This window comes from Salmo trutta, chromosome 13, assembly GCF_901001165.1.
Source record: "Salmo trutta chromosome 13, fSalTru1.1, whole genome shotgun sequence".
NCBI classification, from domain to species: domain Eukaryota; kingdom Metazoa; phylum Chordata; class Actinopteri; order Salmoniformes; family Salmonidae; genus Salmo; species Salmo trutta.
In genome coordinates this window covers 53,170,666-53,195,763 of record NC_042969.1, presented here as the reverse complement: position 1 = coordinate 53,195,763, position 25,098 = coordinate 53,170,666, and the positions used below count along the sequence as shown (strand labels likewise).

Here is a 25,098-nt window from a genome sequence, read left to right as displayed (position 1 = left end):
TATGATTAGGCTTTTGTTTCCTATATTGCCTAGAAATATGACTGAATATTCATCACCCATATTTCTCCATCTGAAAATCTTCCCACTCCTAATAGGTAGGCTATAAAAATAGCTCAAGAGAAAGTGCAAGTCTCTCTCTTCAAATTACGTCTATCATATTGGCTGACATAGCCCAATAATAGATAGCAATGTAAGGGCCATGTGAGAATCTCTGGTAATTTAATCTATTTCTTAAGTTATTTCTGAGCATTTGATATTGCCTATGGGTGCAAAATTGCTGGGTCCATGGCCGGCAAGTGAGCTGCGTCACATACGCCTAAAATAATAACATTGTGGGACTGTGGTTGGGTTTGGGACCAGTTCTTGCAGTAGCAGGTAGGAGTTGGACAGGCAGCCAGTGGGAGCAGTAACGTTAGAGCTGTTTATTACTGTGTGAAAAGTAGGGAATTAGCTAGGGAAACTGACAGATCAATAACATTACATTGCCATACTGACTAATTAAACTAACACTGCACTGAAAAATCATCAGAATATCAATCTTCAATCATTTGGCCGATGGTTTCATCGTTTGATTCAGGTTTAGTGTGATTGAGAGAAAAATAATAGCTAATTTTAGCCAACTTTTGGCCAGCACTCTCTCTAATGCTACATCAACTGGTGAAAGCTAGCCAAGTTAATTCACTTCTGAAATGGAACAAAACAAAGGCTAGAAAACATTTCCGTACAACAACAGCTCTTAGATAGTAATAATAGCCGCCTCATATCGCTATCTGACAGATCATTAGAGGCTAGTGCTGACCTGGCTGTGGTAGCTACTAGCTAGCGTAGCTTATTCATTCACTTCAGTTGAGAGGGGATGAAACATTAGCTAACGTTACATGTCAGTTACAATACTAGCTTAGCACTGCGAATAAACACTAGTTTTGTTTTTTTCTGTTAAGTTAAACAGAAGTTACCTTGCCAGCTACATCATTAAACTAAAGAGTAGCCAGTCATACACACTGAACTTTGCTCAACTCTCCCATGCTGGTCCAGCCAGCCTTCCAGAAGCTTTTCCTTCATACAGCATGTCAGCCCGCTCTGTGATGTCAGGACCATCCCAAATCCAGTCAGCTGAACACGCCAAACAGCCTACCAGACCGCTTGGAGGCGTCCGCATGGTCTTAAAGCCCATTGTTCCCGCTTTTTTTTATCACATTGCAATGATAAAACTGTGGGTGACTAAAACGCAGAATGTGGGAGGTGTGTGGGAGGGGCATTACCCCTGTCCCCAGTGAAAATTGCACCCCTGGAATATACTTTATCAGTGGATGAAAAGTTAACAAAAATGTTAGTCTTCCTGTAAACCTACTCCCCCCCCCCCCACGATGATTTTTTTCTGAAATGGAGCTATGCATCATAAAATGAGGAAGGTAGCTCTTTCAATGGACTGTAATGCCTTAGTTGTTGCTAGGATGGAGGCATTTTAGTGTGATGTACAGAAAGACGGGCCATGATTTCAACAGGTTTCATTTCACACTGGATCCCTGTTTTGGTGTTGACCATTACTTTACAATAATTGATGTCCTGTTCATGGCAGCAATTGAATCTCTATCTATCTTTCTGTCTCACACACGAAGGCACGCCCTCTCATATAAGCACGCACTTTTTCTCTCGCTCTCTCGCTCTTACGCTCTATTTTCCCTCTCAATTACTTTTTGGGGTTTTCCACAGAAGTTAAAGAAATGCAATGTCCGATAAACAACTGATGGCAAATACGAAGCATTCTGCCAGATACACTACAATGTGCAGACGCGTACCGCGAGTGCAGTGTCCCAGTGGCGCCATCTACAAGGTGAGCAAAGAAGAAGTCGACACAGCGTCGGACTCTCTCTCGGAGGAATAAGAAGTGAGGATTACACAGTTTACTCAACGAATCAGTTGTACTATAGACAATGTAGTGGAGGTAAATTGACACCGAACCTACCTGAATGTAAGTGTTCCACCGTGTATTTAATGTAAACTCTTAAGGCCAATCTAGACTTTAGAAGTGCGCGCTCCTGTTATCACCTGCTTGAGTAAGGATGGGCATTTATTTTAGGCATATGTTTTGTACCATAATTACATGTATCATTGCCTTTTTATTTTAATAGATCTCTCTGTTTTCTATCTATCTATATCTATTTAGGGTAAGCCAATCGAAAGTAACGTAATAGTGAGAATTCCTGATAAGATAACATTTGCAATTGTTGATGGGTCTAGTGAAACGTGAAAATGAAAGTACTATATTGGCAGCATTTATAGTAACTTTGTTTAAAGGTTTTACTATCTCTACTTATTTAACAGTAGCAAAAACAGTTAATTGAAAGCACGTCCTTAAGAGAATTGCTCTCCTGCTATACAAAAACATATTCAATTGAGTATTAATGGAGTCAAGTCCAATGCACATTGGGGGTCTTTTCTGAAAACATTCAGCACAATGCAACGTCTTGTTCCTTCTATAAAATTATCATTGGCTGCATTGATGGTTGTAGTATTTACAGCAGAATCTCACCCTTTAAAAACTCTGTATTGTATTCAACTAATTCCCATTTCTGAACAAGGAGAAACGATTACCCTTTAACGGGTTGAGCTACTGACCTTCAAGTTTGCTAAAAGCTCTGGAATGATTTACACTGGCTTATAGACGGTGTCGTCTTACCAAACCGCTGCAATTAACTGCTACTGCTCACTTTCCGTGCTTTTATAAGCCATTTATTAAAACATTGTAGGCCTTTACAGGTATATACTCTCCAGTGGCGATGCGTGGGTAAAATCAGTGGGGAAGCCAAGCCATAAAAAAAGCCATATTACACCAACCCTATGTGTTGTGATATGTGCGTTCTTTGCTCGAGAACCTGTTAGTTCATAAGCCACACCTTTGTTTCATCACAAAACCAGAGAGCAGCATCTGTCTGGTGGAGTCCACAAAGCCTGACGCTGGCTGCAACCTGGTCTCAGAGCATTTCGTATTATTTAGTATGATATGTTACATTTCGTATGGTATGTATTAGTTTGTGCATGTCCATGACCCATTTCGTATGATATGTTACGAATTACAATTTGTATTATATGTAGCTAAAAAGTAGCAAGTTGTTGAAAAGTTGCTAATTAGCTACAATGCTAAATTTGGCCGTTATAACATTCAAACTCACAACATTTGGTTTGCTAGATGTGTATATGCCCACTGGAAGACAACAACATAACGAGATGCAACAACTAAAGTTTTTTTCTGTCAATAACGTTTGGCTTTTGATGTGATGTGAATGGTGTAAAACCAAATCCAAACTTGCTACCCTTGACACTTTTTATTGATGCAACAGGACCATTCAGAGTTGAGCTCACTCAGTTTAGCTCAACGCTGATTGGCTATTATTGTATCATTTTCTTATCAAGGGAGGCCAAATGCTTGCTGGCATCCCTTGCATTCAGTGCTACAGGCGGCAACAATATTATACTAGTTTTGAACAGACAGCATCAGATAGATGGGCTGCAGAGACAGAGGGGCGCAGTTTCGCTCGCTCAGATGCTTTCTCCAGTGAGATACATTCAGCCTCTTGCAAATTGAAGGACAATTATGAAACACAGAGAGATGAATGCTAAATTATTTAATAAAACAAATTATTGGTACATTTTTGGGGGAAGCCTGGCTTACCTTGGCAACCATGAATACACGCCACTGATACTCTCCACAATACCTCATACGTTTAATCGGGCACATCCTTTCAAATCCTAGCTTAAAAAGGGATAGATCAGCAATTTAGATTTTCTTTTTTTTACATTTCCTTACCTTGAAAGTGGTGTATGGACAACGAATGTCTGCAATCCACACTTTGGTTTAGTTACACTTGCCACTGCAAACAATTAGCAGCACGAGCATTGTGGGATCAATGTTACAGTCACTCCTGGTCCATAGACTGGAAACAAATATCTAAATATATAAAAATGCTATCCCTTTAACTTGGTGAGTTATAGTACAGTACTCTTCTTATGCACTCACTGTGTATTGGGTTGTATGCTGGCACTGTACCTACTGTAGTGTACTGTACCCCACTGAAACGGAGCTGGGGAGGGTTTTACTGCCTCATTGACTGTGTTTTCATGGCATCATATTAAATCATGTCCACACACAATGACTGGTGGTTGATCTCTTCCAGGTCAACCACTCATGAGGGTTCATTCAGTAGCTAGTCCTCCTGCCTCTGCCTGCCTGCTTGCAGGCCTTTCTCTCCGGGGCTGGGTCCTCAGTATCCAAGGTCACTGAAGGGGGAAGCACTCACACATTTAATCTAGCCGAGCTAGAGCCACTTGATTGCTCACAGTCTCACACGGGGGACGTGTGATAAGCATGGACACTTAAAGCTGCAATATGTAACTTTTTGGGCGACCCGACCAAATTCACATAGAAATATATGTAATAGATCTGTCATTATCATGGAAAGTAAGTCTAAGAACTGGTAGAGCTGTTCTATGTGTGCTATTTCTATGCTTTCGTTTTTGTGAGTTTTACTTTAGGTTTTGTACACCAGCTTCAAACAGCTGAAAATACAATATTTGTAGTTGTGGAAAATATATTTCACAGCGGTTTAGATAGTACAATGATTCTTCTCTACACTATACTTTCTTGTTTTGTCACATGAACTGATATTAGGTGAACTATTAGAATTTTAGAAACCAGGAAAAGACGGAATGATTTCTGCACAGTGCACCTTTAATAGCCTGACAAGTGAAGTGGTTATCGTCAAATAACGAGCGGGGAGCCTCAGCCGGCCCAACCACAGCTTGGTCTAATTGGATATTGTTTTCCAGGCAGAGCTGGATTGCCTGCTTAGGTGTTGTCATTGGACTGTAGTCTCTAATTTGTTGTGAAGGCCACTGAGGTCCACTGAGAATATGCCATGAAAAGACTTTTGACATGTTTTCAAGTCTCTTGTGGAAGGAGTTGGATTTTCAGCTTAATGATGATGCATTGAAACTTTTCAATCAACATACCTACTTTTCATCCTAACTCTACATCAAATCAACACACAAAGTATGAGCTCATATGTGACCCGTTTTAGGAAAGTAGGTGTATGTCGCAAGTCACGACTACCCAGGAGAGCCATTTTAACGTTTTTATTTTTTTTTATCAAAATTTGTTTTTTTTGGAAGAAATGCCTACTGGAACATGTGAACTTTCATGTGCCTTAATAATACAATTGTATGCCATCTGTAAATACGAAATCAGTGGAATTAGATTATGATAGCTAAAGAGATGGAGAAAACACCTGTCTCCGGATTACATCTTCAAACTAAGGGCAACCCTGGCATGGCATCCGTGACAGGGAGACGCGTCCATCATGCATGATGATGTACATGGGTAAGATAGTCTAGCGTTAGCTAGCTACATTTTCAGATATTACATGTTTCTAATTTTGACAGAAAGTTGTTTCATTTCAAGCTAAAGTGTACGGTTAGCTAGCTAGCTAACTTTAGCTGTCTGGCTCCCTAGCTGACATTATTATTCGTATCCCAGAGCCGTTTGAATTGCTAGTTAGCACCTAAGGTTAGCTAGCTAACATTGAACCTGGTTGGTTAGGTCCCAGCAAATTCATGCAGGGTAGTAACAACATGATTTGGTACTATGTTAATTGTTGTTTAACTAGCTAACGTCAGCTGGCTGGCTTGTTAGCTAATGATGTGTGTGATGTTACACGTTGTTTATCTAGCTAGGTTCATTGTTTAGTTCACAACACCCGCTCTTCACTAGATACCAAAACATTCAAAGGCCATTTTCTCAAAAGTGAGTTTACAAGTTCATCAACTTTCAAAGCAGAATTGCTTTCCCATTGTTCCTCAAAAATATAGTGTATGATATACTGTTTTGTAATGCTGAGTCTCTACTTTTATCCAATGTAAAAAACACAATTTCCAATGTTGCTACATAAGACCGAATCCAGGTGGTGAGTCACATATGCTACTGTGAAAGCTCCAAATGCTTTCAAGGGACACATCTCCCCATTGTTCAGGCATATCCCTAGATTTGCTGTACCCTCATGAAGCTAACTGGAATTTACATTGCAACAATCCATCTAGTTACATCTCCCATGCTTGTTTGTGTTCTATTGGTAAAGTAACAAAGAAAATATTTGTATATTCAAATATTAAAGGACTTATGCCCTTATGCCCATCTGTTTTTTTTTCTTCATTTTTGCTTTATGACAGCTGTGACCAATACCATGCCTTATTTTACATTTTTAAGTCAGATTTTTCATATTATAGAATTTCAAAGGTTTCATTCTGGTTTTCAGGCTTGATGACCTTTGCTGCTGTTTCTGACATCCCAGGTTTAGCACCTTGGTCGGGGTCAATTCCATTTCAGCTTGCTCTGATCAGAAAAGTAATTCATGCTGAACTGACTCTATTAACATTGGGATTAGGGATGTTAACGGTTAACCGTTAATCGGCCCAGAAATACATTTGACCGGTCATGCATATTGATTTATTGGTGCATTTGCATAATTTAGTGGCATTAAATTGGCCACTAAATGGTATTTTAGTTAGTCGTCATGTATCTTATTTATCACATGCACACAGCATACATACAGCATACATACTGTACAGAGCCTAGTTTGAGGAGAGGAATAGGCTATTACCTGTCAGCTGGTATTGGAGTAACACGTGCTTTTATAAGCCCAGCCATTGTGCATTGCGCAACAAATAACTATTCTAAATGCAATTGCGTGTTAAAAACTGTTTTGATGGCCACGATTAAATAGAGGTGCTTGTAATTTAAGCCCGCATCCCATTCGCCATTCGACTGCATAGGCTATAGTCAACAGTAGGCAGCTATCAGCGCGTCACCCACCACTTTGCAACATGAGCTTGACGCAGTATAATTGTTTGAAACCTGAACGTTTTACTTTACTTCAAATAATGAGGCATGTCTTACCTTGCTTCATAGTAGCCTAGTGAAAATCCAACCTTCATTCCATTAACCATAATTTCTCTACGGTTCTATTGGTTTTCATATCAACTTTCTTCATTGTCCAGAAGCCAAAGGCACAATCCTAGCCATGTTAGTTGTTGCTATTAGATTCCCCATGTTTCTAAGTTTTAAACTGAGATTTTCATCCCTGTCACAAATGGATTCGCTCGCATTAGGTTCACTGTTTAAACTGTGTTTTCCTGTGAATGGCATTTTGTCAAATGTTTGAAAATTACGTTTTATTAGCTGCTTCATTACTTGAGTTGCTTGTTCAATAATAACCTTATAGCCTTTTGACTTTAAGACGATAGGCTTGCTATCCCCTCCCCCCCAGAAACCATGTTTTGCTCCCCTTTCCACCCTGCCTAGCAACACAAGTTGGTTGTCATTCCCCACTCCCCCATATCTCTATCTGCTCACCCCCCCCACTCCCCCCACCACTTATCCCCTAAGACACCCCCACCCCCATAAACATTCAAGGTTGCTTGTTAACCATGAATGTTTTTACATCCTCCCTCCCTCCCTCCTGGCGAACCAGAGAAAACCCTCCCCATACCACCTCTTCCCTGTGGGCCTGAAAGGATGCATAGTATTTTTTGTTGGTCACATCATTTTACTGTTTGGGAAGATGTTTACCGTTTGTTGACCGTTTAATGAGGGTTGGCTAGTTGACTGAAATGTGCATCCCTAGTTGGGATTGATCAACTGTACGTTCTGTCTCAGTGTCTCAGATGTGTTATGTAAACGGGATTACCATGTAAGAAGTAATACTAACAGATATTTGAAAACCTCTTTGACCGTGTCTCTGTACACCTTTGTGTAAAGATTTAAACACGTGTCTCCAATGTCCCGCTAGAACAAAGAAGCAGCCTCCCAAGAGAGGAACGCTGTGGCAGAATAGTGTGTTTACTGAGACACGGATGATGACCTCATGGACAACAAGCATTTCGAGATGGCGTCAGGTTGTCAGCACTTTCACAAAGACATCAGAGAGGGAATACAAGCCTCCGAGTGGTCTGCACTCTGTGTGCACCTGCTACCAGCACTTTACCTAATCTGCAGGCCATCGATTACACAGCACTCTGAAAATGTAAGTGCATGTGGATGAAATATCATATAGGTAGAAAGCCTCTGGGTTAGAGGAGGAAGATTTCTTCTTCCGTGGTTGGAAAGTGCAGTCATAGATCCAGGGTACTTTATCCATGAGTGCTGTTGTGACAAACATTATTTGTATTGTGAAGGGGCAATGGATTGGCATAGCAAAAGGGTTGGTTTAGTTTTGGTGAAAAATGATGGTGGAAATAACTAATCTATCCAAAAATCTAATTGAGGGACCATTTCTAAAGGGGCCGAGGACCATCCTTCCTGTCAGAGGTTGTTTTTCTTTCATATTCACTGGCATGGGGAACGTTGCTTGTAAACTGGAGGATTTCCTAACTTTGAGTGGTGTTTTAAACAAAAGATGGGAAAAACACACATAGCAAAACATGCCAATTTGAGTTAGTACTGCCTCAGATTCTCTGGCACTTCACAAAAACCTTTTATGGTCGGCTAGGCCTCTTTCCACCTTTTTAAATATAAAAAATAATGTGTCCTTTCTCACTGTGAGGACAGAGGAAAGCTTGTTGGGGACTTGTATTCTTGACCGTTAATCAAGTAATGTGTGGTTAATTTGGGCACCCGTCCCGTACTTCCTTTTTGGTAATATAAAGCTCATTCTGGTTCTGAGCTCCCATGGGGATCACACAGCTGGTTACTAATGCACACACAGACAACACACATACATGAACTAGGGAGCACCGTGCTCATCAACCCACAACAGCACCATAGTCTGTGTATTACGATCATGTCTCATTAGGTTTCATTCTCTATCCAGGCGCCTGAATGCCTGGCCCTGGTCACCAGCATTATAAGAAAGGACTTCACACAAACGGTATGAATTTGAGCTTTGATCTGCAATAATTTAGTTTGGTTTGAGCTTTTATGTCCTCATGACACGCTGCTTGTGTCCCCCAGGATAGTACTAATTAACTAAACTAAACTAAGTTGGACAGAACAGGAAGGTACACAGGGACTGACAAATCCCCAGCTGCACCCATACCTCCTCCACCCCAGAGCCAGACCTCTATTCATTGAAGTGATCTATTTGCACTCTGGCATTCGCCTTGTAGTACCACCGTGTATTTCCTCTTGCGGGCAGCTGTTTTCTTTGTCTAGGAAGTGTCAGTGGCATTCTTCCACTGTGTACTCTGGGTCTGCTGCCATTTCAAGCCTGTCAACCAGCAGGCTGATAACAGTTACTTGTGGGACTTTGGCTCAGGGAGTATTTCAAAGCCTGAATTCAGACTCAAACAAAAGCAGCTTTCAGCTGTGATTACTCAGACTCATAAAGTGCTGGCGTTTACAAAAATCCCACAGACCTTGTTGATCTGTGGCAACTTGAATGCCCCGGTGTGTCCCTGGAGCTGACTGGTACTTCAGCATCCTACCTCAGAGAGAGAGAGGAAAGGGTGATATGTCAGATGTCTTGTAAGAACCTCAAAGGGTTTTCGGCTCAGAGTGTGGCCACAGTCCAACACGCAATAATTCATTTCCGGCACAACAAGCTGATTGGGCCAAATTAAGGCTCAGCCAATAAAACCCACCGGTGGGAATTTGGATGGAAAATGTGGCACTTTTATTGAAGTCATTAATTTTCCCTGCAGGAAGCCTGCCCAGGGCTTTATAGAGACCCAACATTGGCTCTCCAGCCAAGCGTGAAATGAGCAGCCTGCTAGGCCAGGATTAAATACCTGCTCTCTGCTTAGGGCCAAGTGAAGGTTGCTGTAGCCGACACCGCACACGGGCTGGGCTCCCTCTCATCAGTCACAGGCTGTATTAAGTCACAGGGGTGATGCAGGGAGCTAAGGACACTGTGCTGCAATGGTTTGCACTGCAAACATGGGGGCCAAGGGCGATGGCAGCTGAACTTGCCCTTCATCTCATGGACAGTACAGTATTTCAGATCATAATGTCTGTGGAATGGGACGAATGGGTAGCTGACCTTTTATTTAACCTTTATTTAACAATGTGTCGGTCACTTTAAATTGACAGACTTTGTCATGGTATGAAACAACAGATGGCCACCATCCAAATACAGGTCAGCGTTCAAGATAGAGAAATGATAGAAAAGTAATAATACAGTTGAAATCGGAAGTTTACATACACCTTAGCCAAATACATTTCAACTCAATTTTTCACAATTCCTGACATTTAATCCTAGTAAAAATTCCCTGTCTTAGGTCAGTTAGGATCACCACTTTATTTTAAGAATGTGAAATGTTAGAATAATAAGAGAGAGAATGATTTATTTCAGCTTTTATTTCTTTCATCACATTCCCAGTGGGTCAGAAGTTTACATACACTCAATTAGTATTTGGCAGCATTGCCTTGAAATTGTTTAACGTGTGTCAAACATTTCGGGTAGCCTTCTATGAGCTTCCCACAATAAGTTGGGTGAATTTTGGCAAATTCTTCCTGACAGAGCTGGTGTAACTGAGTCAGGTTTGTAGGCCTGTTTGCTCGCACACACTTTTTCAGTTCTGCCCACAAATATTCAATAGGATTGAGATCAGGGCTTTGTGATGGCCACTCCAATACCTTGACTTTGTTGTCCTTAAGCCGTTTTGCCACAACTTTGGAAGTATGCTTGGGGTCATTGTCCATTTGGAAGACCCATTTGCGACCAAGCTTTAACTTCCTGACTGATGTCTTGAGATGTTGCATCAATATATCCACATAATTTATAGTTCTATTTATGTTTCATCAGACCAGAGGACATTTCTCCCAAAAAATCTTTGTTCCCATGTGCAGTTGCAAACCGTAGTCTGGCTTTTTTATGGCGGTTTTGGAGCAGTGGCTTCTTCCTTACTGAGCGGCCTTTCAGGTTATGTCGATATAGGACTCGTTTTACTGTGAATATAGATACTTTTGTACCTGTTTCCTCCAGCATCTTCACAAGGTCCTTTGCTGTTGTTCTGGGATTGATTTGCACTTTTCACACCAAAGTACGTTCATCTCTAGGAGACAGAATGCGTCTCCTTCCTGAGCGGTATGATGGCTGCGTGGTCCCATGGTGTTAATACTTGCGTACTATTGTTTGTACAGATGAACGTGGTACCTTCAGGTGTTTGGAAATTGCTCCCAATGATGAACCAGACTTGTGGAGATTGACCATTTTTTTTCTGAGGTCTTGGCTGATTTCTTTTGATTTTCCCATGATGTCAAGCAAAGAGGCACTGAGTTTGAAGGTAGGCCTTGAAATACATCCACAGGTACACCTCCAATTGACTCAAATTATGTCAATTAGCCTATCAGAATCTTCTAAAGCCATGACACAGGCACAGTCAACTTAATGTATGTAAACTTTTGACCCACTGGAATTGTGATACAATGAATTATAAGTGAAATAATCTGTCTGTAAGCAATTTTTGGATAAATTACTTGTGTCATGCACAAAGTAGATGTCCTAACCGACTTGCCAAACGATAGTTTGTTAACAAGAAATTTGTGGAGTGGTTGAAAAACGAGTTTTAATGACTCCAACATAAGTGTATGTAAACTTCCAACTTCAAATGTAAATACTCAATGAGTAATGATAACTTGGCTGTATACACAGGGTACCAGTACCAAGTTGATGTGCAGGGGTACAAGGTAATTGAGGTAGATATGTACAGTCAACAGGATAGATAATAAACAGTAGCATCAGCTTATGTGATGAGTCAAAAAAGTTACTGCAAAAAGGGTCAATGCAGATAGTCCAGGTAGCTATTTGGTTAACTATTCAACTAACTATTTAGCAGTCTAATGGCTTCGGGGTAAAGCTGTTCAGGGTCCTGTTGGTTCCAGACTTGGTGCATCGGTACCGTTTGCCGTGCAGTAGCAGAGAGCAAAATCTATGACTTGAGTGGCTGGAGTCTTTGACAATTCCTAGGGCCTTCCTCTGACATCAGTTGATCAGTTGTCATACCAAGCGAAGATACATCCAGTCAAAATGACCTTAATGGTGCTGCTGTACAACTTTTTGAGGATCTGAGGTCTCATGACAAATCTTTTCAGCCTCCTAAAGGGGAAGAGGTGTTGTCGTACCTTCATGACTGTGTTGGTTTGTGTGGACCATGGTAGCTCCTTAGTGCTATAGAGGTCCTGGATGCCAGGAAGCTCAGCCCCATTGATGTACTGGGCCATACACACTACCCTCTGTACCACCTTGTGTGGACCATGGTAGCTCCTTAGTGATGTGGACACCGTGGAACTTAAAGCTCTCAACCCGCTCCACTAATGCCCTGTTGATGTGAATGGGGGCGTGCTCGGCCCTCCGTTTCCTGTAGTCCATGATCAGCTCCTTTGACTTCCTGACTTTGATGGAGAGGTTGTTGTCCTTCTTCTTATAGGCTGTCTCATCGTCGTCGGTGATCAGGCCAACCACCGTTGTGTCGTCAGCAAACTTAATGATTGTGTTGGAGTCGTGTGCTGCCACGCAGTCGTGGCTGAATAGGGTGCAGGAAGGGACTAAGCACGCACCCCTGAGGCGCCCCCTTGTTGAGGGTCAGCATATTTAAATCGCAAGTCACGTATTAAGGTTGGTAAAATAGTGTAGATGTAACTGTAAACAATAAATTACAGTTTTATCTGATATGATCAAATAAATAACTCACAGAGGTGTGGAGGCCGCTGTGCTTCAGCTGTGTGACTCCTGTAACTTAGCATCTGCTTCATCGGACCATTTCCCTATTGAGCTGGTACTTCCTGTTTGAGAATTTGCATGTGAGCAGGAATCAGGAGGATAGAGTTATGGTCAGATTTGCCAAATTGAGGGCAAGGGGGAGCTTTGTAAGTGTTTCCGTTTGTGGAGTAAGGTGATCTAGAGTTTTGGTCGACCTCTAGTTGCAATGGTGACATGCTGGTAGAAATTGGGTAAGACAGATTTCAGTTTCCCTGCATTCAAATTAAATCTGTTGGGTTCGATCCCAGGCTGTGTCACAGCTGGCCGTGACCAGGAGTCCCATGGGGCGCTGCACAATTGGCCCAGCGTCGTTTGGGTTAGGGGAAGGTTTGGCCGGGGGGGATTTCCTTGGCTCATCGTGCTCTAGCGACTTCTTGTGGCAGACCGGGTGCCTGCAAGCAGACTTCAGTTGTTAGTTGGACAGGTTTCCTCCGACACATTGGTGTGGCCAGCTTGCGGGTTAAGCAAGCAGTGTTTTAATAAGCAGCGCGGCTTGGCAGGGCATGTTTCGGAGGACGCATGACTCTCGACCTTCGCCTCGCCCGACTCCGTTGGGGAGTTGCAGCGATTAGACTAGATCGTAACTACCACTTGGATATCATGAAATTGGGCAGAAAAAGAAATAATAATAACAATATATATATATATATATATATATATGTTTCATAGGTACTGTAGTAACCTAGATGAGCCAAAGTGCGACATATGGTGAACTAAGTGTGTGTGTGTGTGTGTGTGTGTGTGTGTGTGTGTGTGTGTGTGTGTGTGTGTGTGTGTGTGTGTGTGTGTGTGTGTGTGTGTGTGTGTGTGTGTGTGTGTGTGTGTGTGTGTGTGTGTGTGTGCTCTGCATGGGAGATGTGTATGTTTGCTCTTAAGACCTTTACCAAAACAAAATCCTGACATAATCCTAATTAGGGGGCTAAATGCATGTTGATGACTGAGCACACCACATAATCTAGACGGTGATAACTGCCCTGACACCTAGACTATCCCTATGGTTAGCAAGGCTGTAACAGTCTACTGTGTCGTCATGCCTCCAACGCCCATTCTGCGCTGGTTTACATCTATGAAATAGGAACTGAAACCAGAGTGTCTATTGAGCAGCAAACACGTTGCTTCCTATGATCTTATAATAGAAACAGGATCTCATGCCCATGAAAGACGTATTTGCTGACCCTATCGAGCCCACGTTTCAGCTGATCAGTGAGTCGGATGAAACAGAAAGAAACAGATGAGACCATGATCAAAAGCCAGCCTCTGTAAAGTAGAGCATTTTTTTTGTCAGAAGAGTAGAGACTGGGTAATGAATGTGTTCCTGACCTGGTTTTAGCGCCTCTTATCCATCTCCCTCTCGCTGTTCCTCGCTAAATAGAATTTTCTTGCTCCTGGTTGGGTTTGGGGCACTTTTTATCTTGATATTTTCACCAACTGCCTCATCTTTGATAGAAATGACAAACACACATACACACATACACACACACACACACACACACACACACACACACACACACACACACACACACACACACACACACACAAAGCTTTGGTCTTATGACATTCAACGACTCATACTTAAAGACAGTATGGTCAGAGTGAGTGATGATAATGGTAACTATCTCTTGCCCACCGTACTAAGTTTGGATTGCTTGTTGTGCCACCTATATGTTGGTCATGACTCTGTTGCCACCCTTGCGGTTTTGTTTGGCCGTGTAATGTACTCTTATGAGTACATTTTTCAGTTCCAGCTAGTGTACAATACAGATACAAGCACAGCTGGTAGGAGCATCCAAACACCTAGTTATCAGTAATCTAATGTAAAGAATGTATAACCATGACTCATCTGTAAAAGGAGTAGCCTAACATTTGAAGTATATTCATGGTCAACTCTGGTATCCAGTTAGACTAGATGGGAACCATTGATAAGTCTGTGTCATCACCTATGCGTTAAGAAAGGAATGCTTTTGTGCCGGAGTCTGCCCACGTGGGTACCAATCCCGTCTCAGTCCTTCCTCTCTGTATATGTTTCCCCGTCATTGTAAATAAGAATTTGTTCTAAACTGACTTGCCTGGTTAAATAAAATTAAAATGTAACCTACATTTCTGACTATCACTGTCTAAAAAACAATTAAATATACAAAACATTCTGGCTAACAATTAAGTACTTTACTGTGATTGTTTTCAATTAAAATGTTTTTCAAAAAGAAACTGAAATAGCTTCTTAGCAAAGAGCAATTTCTAAAGCAAGAATTTTGCTAGGACTGTCTGGGAGTGGTCTGAGTGGGGAGGGAAAACTGAAAACTATCTGTTATTGGCAGAGAGGTTTGGAACTCTTAATGGTCTATTAACTCATTTCAAATCAAATGCTATAGTTTACCCCCTGGGGATGTCACCAGGCAGGCCAAAACTCCGTCCCACCTAAACAGGTTGAAATTTCAGGCTGTCTTTTCAAACAGCTCTTACACTAAAGGGGCATTATCATAATTTTCGCAATTTCACAGTATTATTCCAACCTCCGTAGTGTGAATAAATATACAAGGAAATAACGTTTTTTGACTGCACTGGGCCTTTTAAAGGATTTCTTTTGAGAATCTGAACATGGCACGTTCTATAATATACTTCCTGTTACCTAGTCACCTTACACAGCCCTGATAAAGGCCATGTCGAATTTGTCATTATATGAATCATTTGAATGTGAACATCTATTCATTGTGGGTCTTGTAGAGTTGTACCCTGCTCGGCTTCCTTGTGACAAACCAAACTACGTGCAGTTCTTCATTTGAACAGATGTTGTGTTGACCGTTGCAAAAAGGAGAACATTAGATCACTTCAAAGCCATCACCAGGCCAGTGCGGCCACACAAAGTGCCTGTATCTTCACATCTGAGTTTGGCCTCTGGCAAACATACTCCAAACAGTGGTGACAGAGGTTTTTGAAAACAGATGCCCTCAGCAGTCAGCTAGCTCTGGTTCAGTTGAGTTCGGTACAGGACGTTGTGTGACACCAGAGACTCAGCACAGTGTGGCCTCTCCACCAGCTGGAAGAGCAGGATTCCCCGGAGAGCACAACAACATATGAGCTCAAATGTGTTGAACCTAAAGAAGCTCTCAACTCTTATCCACATTCTGTAGATAGCATTGCTGTGTTATGGTACAGTACATTAAGAAAATAACACCCACGTACTCTTATCGCTCCTATGCAATACATGTAAAAGATACCAACAGTTTGACAGCTATGCTGCCCCTCATCAGGGTTTCATCTTGTACAGTAAGTATACTGTATGTTGTGATGTCACAATAACTATTTCCAATGGCAGTTGGAAAATCTTACGACTTTCTTACGACTTTCCTTTCTTTTGATGAAAACGATGTGTGATTCATAGCTAGACGTATGAGTGGCAGCGTCTGCATTATGTTGGTTAGATATTATTTTTCCACTCCACCAGTTATGATGTCAGCGGCAGCTGCTAGCTTGAGTTATGTCATATCATTTCCTACCCACACGGCACACACTGGTTGAATTAACCTTGTTTCAACGTAATTTGTCGACGTATTGTGACGTGGAATCGATGTGGAAAATACATTGGATTTGAAAAAAGCCATCATCCAGCACTGTTTTCATCTCATGTCAACCAGCGTTGTAAACATTGAAATTAGGTTAAAACGTCAACTTAAAAACATTGTCAAGAACTGCAACGCTGCTGGGTTTTTCACACTCAAGTTTCCCGTGTGTATCATAAATGGTCCACCACCCAATGGACATCCAGCCAACTTGACAATTGTTTGAACCATTGGAGTCAACATGGGCCAGCATCCCTGTGGAACGCTTTTGACACCTTGTAGAGTTTATGCCCCGACGAGTTTAGGCTGTTCTGAGAGCAAAAGGGTAGGGGGGGACTCAATATTAGAAAGGTTTTCTGAATGTTTGGTATACTCAGTGTGTATTGGGCTGGTTGACAGTATGTAAAATATCATATTTGATAAGACATATTTTATTTGAGATAGAGGAGTTACTTTTAACTATTCAAGGTTATTCAAACTTCAACATAATCTCAAACACCCCAATATAGGCTATATTGAATATACCGTAGGATGAAAATATTTTGTACGTTTCTGTGGAATTTTCATTGAAATTCAAATGTATACATAATTCTGATGATTATGTTTAAATTAGATTGATGTAACAACCGGTTATGTCAATGTATTTAAGTTGAAGTTTTACCCTAATTTCAATGTTTACAACGCTGGTTGACATGAGATGAAAACAGTACTGGTTGATGACTTACTTAAAATTCAATGTATTTTCCGTGTTGGGTCCACATCAGGTTGACAAATTACTTTTAAACAATGTTGAGCAATGGAGCAAATGGAGCAGCTGCACCCCCACTTTCAAAATAGGGGTGAAAAATTGGCTTTTTGTTACACCCTCTTTTTTTACCAGAAAATGAACATGATCCATTGGGTAATTTGTCATTTTCAATGATTAGTAATGTTTTGAGCTAGTATGTATTAAAATAGATATGCCAATTTTATATATGATATAATAATTAACAGATTGCATTTTGCACTCCCTCCCCCGTCGCCTCAAGATGAATGGTTTTGACCACTCTAAAGTTTTGCTTCAGTGCAGTTAGAAAGCACTCGTGTGCTGCACCGCTGTTGTTTTAAAATGAAAAAGCACCTGAAAAATAACATTGTTTATCTATTTTCTTGTGCTGTTGTTACATTTGTATCGTTGTTTAATGTCCGATGCACTCAGGGTGTTGTCGCATATCATTTTAGCTGCGTGCGCCACAAGCAAATTCATTGGATCCTTTCACGTTGCCTGTATGTCTGCTTTTCTGTATCGCAGCCTCTGACTCTGTGGCTGGCCCTTCCTTCAGCCTACCAAAGGTTGCACCTTTGCAGAAAACTGCATGCCCTGTAGCTGTGCCTGTATGCGCCTTTGCGCAAAATAAAAATGCACGGGAAATGTTTGATTTGATTTGGTTTTTGATATTTGTATCTCGATGAAACAGCTCTGCTTAGCTTGGTAAGTAATATCGACCAATTAAGCCATTTCTACTCTTGTTGCGTCAAATGTGTATGCTGCTGAGACAAGTTAAGTGTGCCTTGAATTCTGAATAAGTCACAGACAGTGGCCACATCTACCACTGTGGGTGGGATTGTCAGGGGAGGAGCAGGGTATATGTGAGTCACAGGGTTGATAGGGTTTCAGACCTGTCAATTAATTATTGGGGGTGGGATTTTCAGGAAAGGGAGTAGATTAGCAATTTAGTCCTTTAAACACTGTTTCAATATAAAAAAAATTGTGGCAAACCTTGTTGGTCCTCTAGACCCCCTGCCCAACCAATGGGTAATCAAGTATGTATTTGGGGATGAAATTACACATACCAGAATGATGTACATTTATTCTGATTTTTTTTTACATTGTTTTTAACAATGATATTTTTTGTGCTTTGATTGATTATTTGAATAATTATCATCTCACAATCATGACTAACTGATGAGCCCATTTGTTATTCACACTTGTGGAACTGTTGATAAATGTATTCCCATTAGAATACAAAGTCCAAGTCCAAGTTCTTCAGAGACCAGAGCCAGAGAGTTGCAGACGACATGATCCCTTTGACCTTTCCCTGTGCTCTATGCATTCAGTCGAACACAAATAACCCTTAGCTGACCCCTCTGTTTGTTGTCTATTTAGGAGACCTGCCAAACCCTCTCGTAGTATCCTCTCACTGATCTGCCCTAATGAATGAATAATCATGCAGCTCAATTTTAGACCCATCATTCTCTCTCTCTCTCTCTCTCTCTCTCTCTCTCTCTCTCTCTCTCTCTCTCGTGTTAAGTGAGGGGAAACAGAAGCGCCTCTCTCTCTCTCTCCCGGGCATTGCTGGTGGTTTATTGAAACACTGCCAGGTTCGTGCTCACCACCCCTACTGTGTTTATTGTTGTGCAGCTGATTCGATAATTCAGGGTCTTTCCCACCCGACCTCAGAGAGGGGTCCTCGCCGAGGCCATCAGGAAGCCTATGTGTTTACACTCATTATTAAACTGGGCCGTCTACTGGGACGACCTATCCAAAACACAGACTTGTGAATGCCTGCGACACTGTCCAACTGGTAATGTCACTTGTCCAACTGGTTATGTTACAGGGAGTGAACAACCATCCTTACCATTGCTAATATTAAGTAATGTTGGGTCAGTATGGTGATGGTATAGATTGCTTATCCGCACTGATCTGGAGTGAGGTCGTCACTACTATTGAGGTGAGGAATAGGAAAACCTGATCTTAGATCTGTGCTTTGAAGCATATATTGGAGTGTATTTTACTATGTCACTTGTGTCAAAGAAATTCTACTTTAGAAGTTTATTACAATCTCAAAGTTTCCCTATGAAAATGTCATAGGCTAAATGAATGTAAACCGATTATGAACTGTCTGTTGTGGCCCTAGCTTCTCAATTGTCCGTTCATCATAGGGTTCACCAAAAGGGTTACTTTTCTATCAGAAAAGGAATAGTTTGAATAGTTTTGAGTGGTTGCTGTGCGGCTTGGACAGCCATCGCCAAGGTTAGATAGAACTGTCCGAATGAGACTCACATCCTTGTGTTTTCTGTCCCAATCCAAGCAACACTGACAATTTCTCCCGAGCTGAAAATAGATCAAATGATTATATTATGGTAAATGGTTTTCAGACTTAACAGTGTCAGTTAAGTATTATGTGCTGTTTGAACATTGGCCAGGGGACACTGCTAATTCAGTTGAACAAATGCACTTATTCATGTGCAGTAAAATGGCGACTGTCGTTGGATCTAAAGAGCGCAAGTCACCATTATGAAACGTACGAAGGTTGGTCAAGTAGATATAACTGTGAACAATAAATCACAGTTATCTGATATGTTTCAAAGAAATAACACCCAGGGGGATGGAGGCCGCTGGTGCTTCAGCTGTGTGACTCCTGACTAACCTGAAGCTAATGGTCCACTAACCTAAATGTAACAAAGACACAAACCAAGGCCTATGTGTTTAGTGAGTTCAATACTGTGCAAGCTCTGTTTTCATTGGCATTAGGATTAGTTCAACAAAGCTGACCAAATAATCTCAATAGACCGTATCCTAGTGTTTTTCCTGTGGCTGTATATATCAGAATTACTAGTTCATGATGGTACAGTTTAGAGTCTAATGGGCTAAGATTAAGAAGACCATGTCTAGGCTCCTTCGTCCTGGATTTACCTGTGTTGTTGTGTTATGCATTGAATTGTTAGCCGTAGTACTTTTACTCCAGTGTTTCATTGTCAACGTGAGTGTTTGGCTAAACCGCCAGCTAGTTTCCGATTCTCCTGAACACACCGTCGTCTTGTGTCTGAGTGAGAGCTTTCTCACTATGTTAGGTCCATCAGGTTTTGCTCATGGTTAAACCGCTAGACATCCAGAAATGTTCACTGGGAGCTTCCTGTAATGTTAGAGCTCCTTGTTAGAGCACTTGTATTTAATCACGCTTTGAGACCTGTTATGCTGTGGTTCTATGGAAAAGTCTTGTCTATTGTTCATTCATTATAGAGGGTGACCTACATGTGCCCCAATTACCAGAGTACAATGGCACAGACCAACAGCACTCTTGTGTGAGTTAGGACATCATGATAACTTCTACACAAAGGTGGCGCCAAGATCGTGGTAGGGCTCACAATGACTTTGTGAAATTAGACTGAGTTAAATTGGGATCCATCATTCATCAACGTTTTCAATTAGTTTCAGTTACCCACTGTATTATGGCATAAGAGCACATTCTCATGCACGCTATAGCTGAATATACCCGGGGAAAGACATCCAACGTATATACCCCCTTGACAATGGAAATCTCTGAAACAAAAGTAAACAAAAGACCTATAGACCACAATCAGTTGAACGGAAATGACATTTGTAGGAGTGAGCAAAACGTGTGGGCTAAGCACATTTATGGGAGTGAAGGGCGAATGCATTGTGCGGGGGTGCTGGGCGCGACAGCCAACGTGGCGGGCTTTGTGTGGCGGGGCTTCGATAATCCTAGATGGCAGCTGATCAAACGCCACGCTTTGTTGCACAATGTGTTCCAGGTTAGCACAGGCTCCCCTAGTTCTCCCTGCTGCTCCCACTGGAATATATAGGCTGTGTGGCCAACAATGTCAAGCCCTCACAAACCACTGGCTAGCATAACATCCAATATGGCACAGGTTTAGACAGAGCACAATTCCAAGGGTCATCCAGCCAAGCAGGCCTGGGCTCGACTGACGAGGTAGGAGGACACAGGACAAAACACCCTTCTGATGAGTTATATCATACAGGCTGAGGCTTGTAAGCCAAAGCAAACGGTTGGAAGACGTTGAACCTGATGAATGTTGTCAGTACGCCTACAACCTTCAAAAGACTAGCGCAGGTATGATGATAACATCAGTGTGGTCACTGAGCCATGAAGGAAGAGTTATCAACACGGTCTAAGTATAGAAAATGTATATACCCAGGCAAATAATGTAAAAATTAAAAATCAACAGGGTGAGCATTAATAGAAAAACTGTGCATGATTAACTTCAAAGTCAACCCAATATCAAGCATGTTAAGTCCAGTTGTGTCTCAGGGTCAGGTAAAGATCACAACTACATTATATTGTAGTTGACATTGCAGTGTTAAGATTCCTCCCTCGCATGCAAACACTCGGAGATAAGCGTCTGAAATTGACAGTAGGCACAAACCACATTCTTCAGTGTCAGTGTTCATCATTTTTTTTCCTGGAAAGAAACCAGATCCACATAAGCTTTAAATCTGGGAAAACCAAAATAACCCCAACAGCATAGAATGTAAAATCCTGCCATCATAATATTAGTGCTGGCACTGATGTATGCAAGTGTCATTAGACATTTCGGAGGATGAATTGAAGCCTACTTGCATTATCTTTCCTTACAGCATTACTCTAGCCTGTCTCTGCTACTCAGCACCTCTCCACTGCTCCTCCCCGTGGTAGATAAATCAATAAACAGAGGGAAAATTCTTGACATTATTTTACAATGCAAGTATGACGGTTAGGGTGTAATAGCTATAAGCATGCTGTGTAAATCCCCAAGAAAACAAAAAAATGTGCCTGTAATTGAATGGGGATAGGAAAATGACACCTTGATGCAACACATAGTGGAGTTACACCATGTTGTGACCTGGATACACTAGAATTATGTTGAATTATTAACATGCCCTGTCTTTTACTTTTCCGTATCCTAGTCATTAGGGGGTATTCCCAGGGATAAATGTACCCGTAGACCATACACGCAAACACACTCACACACACGCACACACGGACGTACTTGCAAACTGACGAGAATGATTTACATTATTGGTCCCTCGTCACCATGACTGTGTCATTTTATCTGTCCTATTGTGGGTACTTACAGAAGCCGTAACGCTAACCAGTTTTTATCATGGCTTGCTGACTACGTGTTTTGTGACCCAGTTATTCTGCTGTATATCAATAGGAGTGTTCCCATTGAACTGTATTTGACAAGGTCACCATAGGAGTGGTCCATCCTTCCTTTCACTACAAAGACTAGCATGGTATCTTTCAGGGCCATACTGTAACTACTGTTCACTGTTCACTACTGAATATTATGCTACTAGTGATTGGTGTAGTTTCCATCAGAATTGTGACTAATTGGACCAATCATGACAGGTGGATAAGACAGGGCTGTCCCTTGTCTGTATTTCTGTTCAAGAAGGAGGACCTTGGAATGTGGCTGTGGTGATTGCTGTGTTTTCAATAGAAAAGTAAACACTTTCGTATCAAGTATGTAATTATACTCTTGTGTAAAGCATACGCTATGAGTAAAAATATTAGAAACTGAGAAAGACCGGAATGATCTAAGAATAAATAGTAATGGCTTCAACATGAAAACAAGCAGAGAGGTGAGGAGTATTGGAAGTTCAACGTTAGACTACATACCAGAAACAATAGGCAGCAGAAAGCTGATATAGAGTAACTTGAGAATTGAATGCATCTGACAATTCAATTCAAGTGCATAAACCTGAACTGTATGTGAAAAACTGACTGGGTTGGAAAACTGAAACGAATTGGAATTAGCAAGAAACACTATCTCACATGCTCTCCTTTCTTCTGTTTCAGGTGGGCAGAGCCTGAGGCCTGAGTTAACAGATCTCCTGCTGCTGCTGTGTGCGTGGCATGGATCGTCAGTGACTCTCTTGGAGGAAGTGTGTGTGTTGATTGGCCTTTGAAGAGGTCTCATCCAGCACAGAGTGGCCCGGTCCTCCACCCCATCAACCTCCCTACCCCCCTCTCCACAGCTAGCGACAGACCCCGGACAATAGTCTCTCCAAGATTTATGAGGTCCTTGTGGGGGCCTGGCTCTTTGTCAATAAGAGGGGTTTTATTTCACCCTTCTCCTTTTTTTCTCTTCTTGTCTTCTTCCTCTGAAAAAGGTGTGGGACCCAACTGTGAAATGGAAGACGGCTGTTTGACATGTGAAGCCCGCCTGGAGAAAACGTCTGCTTTCAGGCCTGGATATAAGGAATTACTCAACAACAAGAAGGAAATGTCACTGTACGGAATGTCGTTTTCCCTCTTTCCTTCTCATTAACAACAACATGTCGGATTGTCCTGACCCTGCAAATGCTTAGTGTCAAAATAACAATGCACCTACAGAATATGAGGACAATGTGCAACATTTCCTTCTGCAATGTGGACTCGAAGATCGACCAGTACTTCCAGCCTACGCTGTACATCATTGTCATCGTCCTGGGCCTGCCCACCAACTGCATGGCTCTGTGGGCTGCTTACTTGCAGGTGAAGCAGAAAAACGAGCTGGGCATCTACTTGATCAACCTCTCCGTGGCTGATCTCCTCTACATCGGCACCCTGCCCCTATGGATCGACTACTTCCTCCAGCACGACGACTGGATTCACGGCCAGAATTCCTGCAAGCTCTTCGGCTTCATCTTCTACACCAACATCTACGTCAGCATCGCCTTCCTCTGCTGCATCTCCATCGACCGATACCTGGCCGTGGCCTACCCACTCAAATTCGCCAAGGTCCGGCGGGTCAAAACCGCTGTGCTGGTCAGTTCCGTGGTGTGGACCATCGAAATAGTGGCCAACTCTGCACCCCTCTTCCACGACGAGCTCTTCCAGGACCGTTTCAACCACACCTTCTGCTTCGAGAAGTACCCCATGCAAGACTGGGTGGCGGGCATGAACCTTTACCGGACCTTTCTGGGTTTCCTGGTTCCCTGGCTGCTCATGCTGGGTGCTTACCGGGGCATTCTGCGGGCGGTGCGCGGCAATGTGTCCACGGAGTGCCACGAGAAGGCCAAGATCAAGCGCCTGGCTCTGAGCCTAATCCTGATCGTATTGCTATGCTTCGGGCCATACCACGTGCTCCTCCTGTGCCGCAGCATCCTCTTCCTCCAGAAGCCCTGCGACTGTGGCGCAGAGGAGGACCTGTTTGCAGCCTATCACGTGGCGCTGGCGCTCACCAGCCTGAACTGTGTGGCTGACCCCATCCTCTATTGTTTTGTTAACGAGGGCGCACGCCATGACGTTGGTCACGCGCTCACCACCCTGCTGGGGGTCTTCAAGCGGAACTCGTCCTCGCCAGCTGACGCACTGACAGCTGGATCTGTCACCTTGGAGACACCACTGTCCACTAAAAAACAGATGGGCCTGTACAGCGAGGTCAAGGCCAGCACCTACAAGACAGAGCTGGTGGCCCTCAAAGAGGACTGTCTTCAGATGACCATACTCAGTGTTAAGAAATGAACAGCCATCCTGATCCGCAATGGGCGGACATGAGAAAACACAAGACTATGTGGAAGTGGGGGATGATTCAGTTTATGTAGAATAGAACGTGGGAGAGATTTTAGAATTCTCATGTGAAATCTTTTAGCTGTTTTATCAGTTTTGGGGATGACACCTCATATTATGTACCTCAAATGGTAAACTGTGATTGAAATGTGTTTGATACAGATGAAAATAATCAAATCAAGATTGACCACGAGTACATTGTGACGACCGTAAGAAAGACCACAGTAAGTTCAGTCGCATAGATGTGATGCAAAGTGAAACTAAGGATGTTTGCCATCAAACGGTTTCTTTCTCCACCTCATCATCTATAGTAGGTATGTGTTCTGGGTGGGACAAGGTTATCTAACATTGGATTTGACATGTTTACATTTCTCTTTCAATGAGCCTCCAGATGCCTTGTAACAGCTCCAAAAATCCTAAATGTGTTCTGTCAGCCGGAGAGTGAAGCACAATGCTATGTGTCTTTGTGCGACAATTTCACTGGGAAATAAATTGAGTATATCATCGTTTCAA

The 25,098-nt window shown here is 42.2% G+C and overlaps 1 protein-coding gene across 5 annotated transcripts; it reads left to right on the top strand.

Annotated features, from left to right (window-relative positions):
- The first annotated feature begins 1,467 nt into the window (after positions 1 to 1,467).
- LOC115206005 (G-protein coupled receptor 4) lies at positions 1,468 to 25,098 on the top strand. 5 transcript variants are annotated; one of them, XM_029772509.1, is made up of 2 exons: positions 1,468 to 1,834; positions 22,891 to 25,098. In XM_029772509.1, exon 2 carries the CDS (start codon positions 23,395 to 23,397, stop codon positions 24,538 to 24,540), a length of 1,146 nt encoding a protein of 381 aa, XP_029628369.1. In that variant the 5' UTR covers positions 1,468 to 1,834; positions 22,891 to 23,394; the 3' UTR covers positions 24,541 to 25,098. The 5 variants fall into 5 exon arrangements, with proteins under 5 accessions (XP_029628369.1, XP_029628368.1, XP_029628366.1 ...); XM_029772508.1 differs by having other exon boundaries at positions 1,468 to 1,888; XM_029772506.1 differs by having other exon boundaries at positions 1,468 to 1,945.

Coding starts and splice junctions, on each gene's coding strand:
- LOC115206005 (XM_029772509.1), top strand. CDS start 23,395: ATGCTTAGTGTCAAAATAACAATGCACCTACAGAATATGAGGACAATG.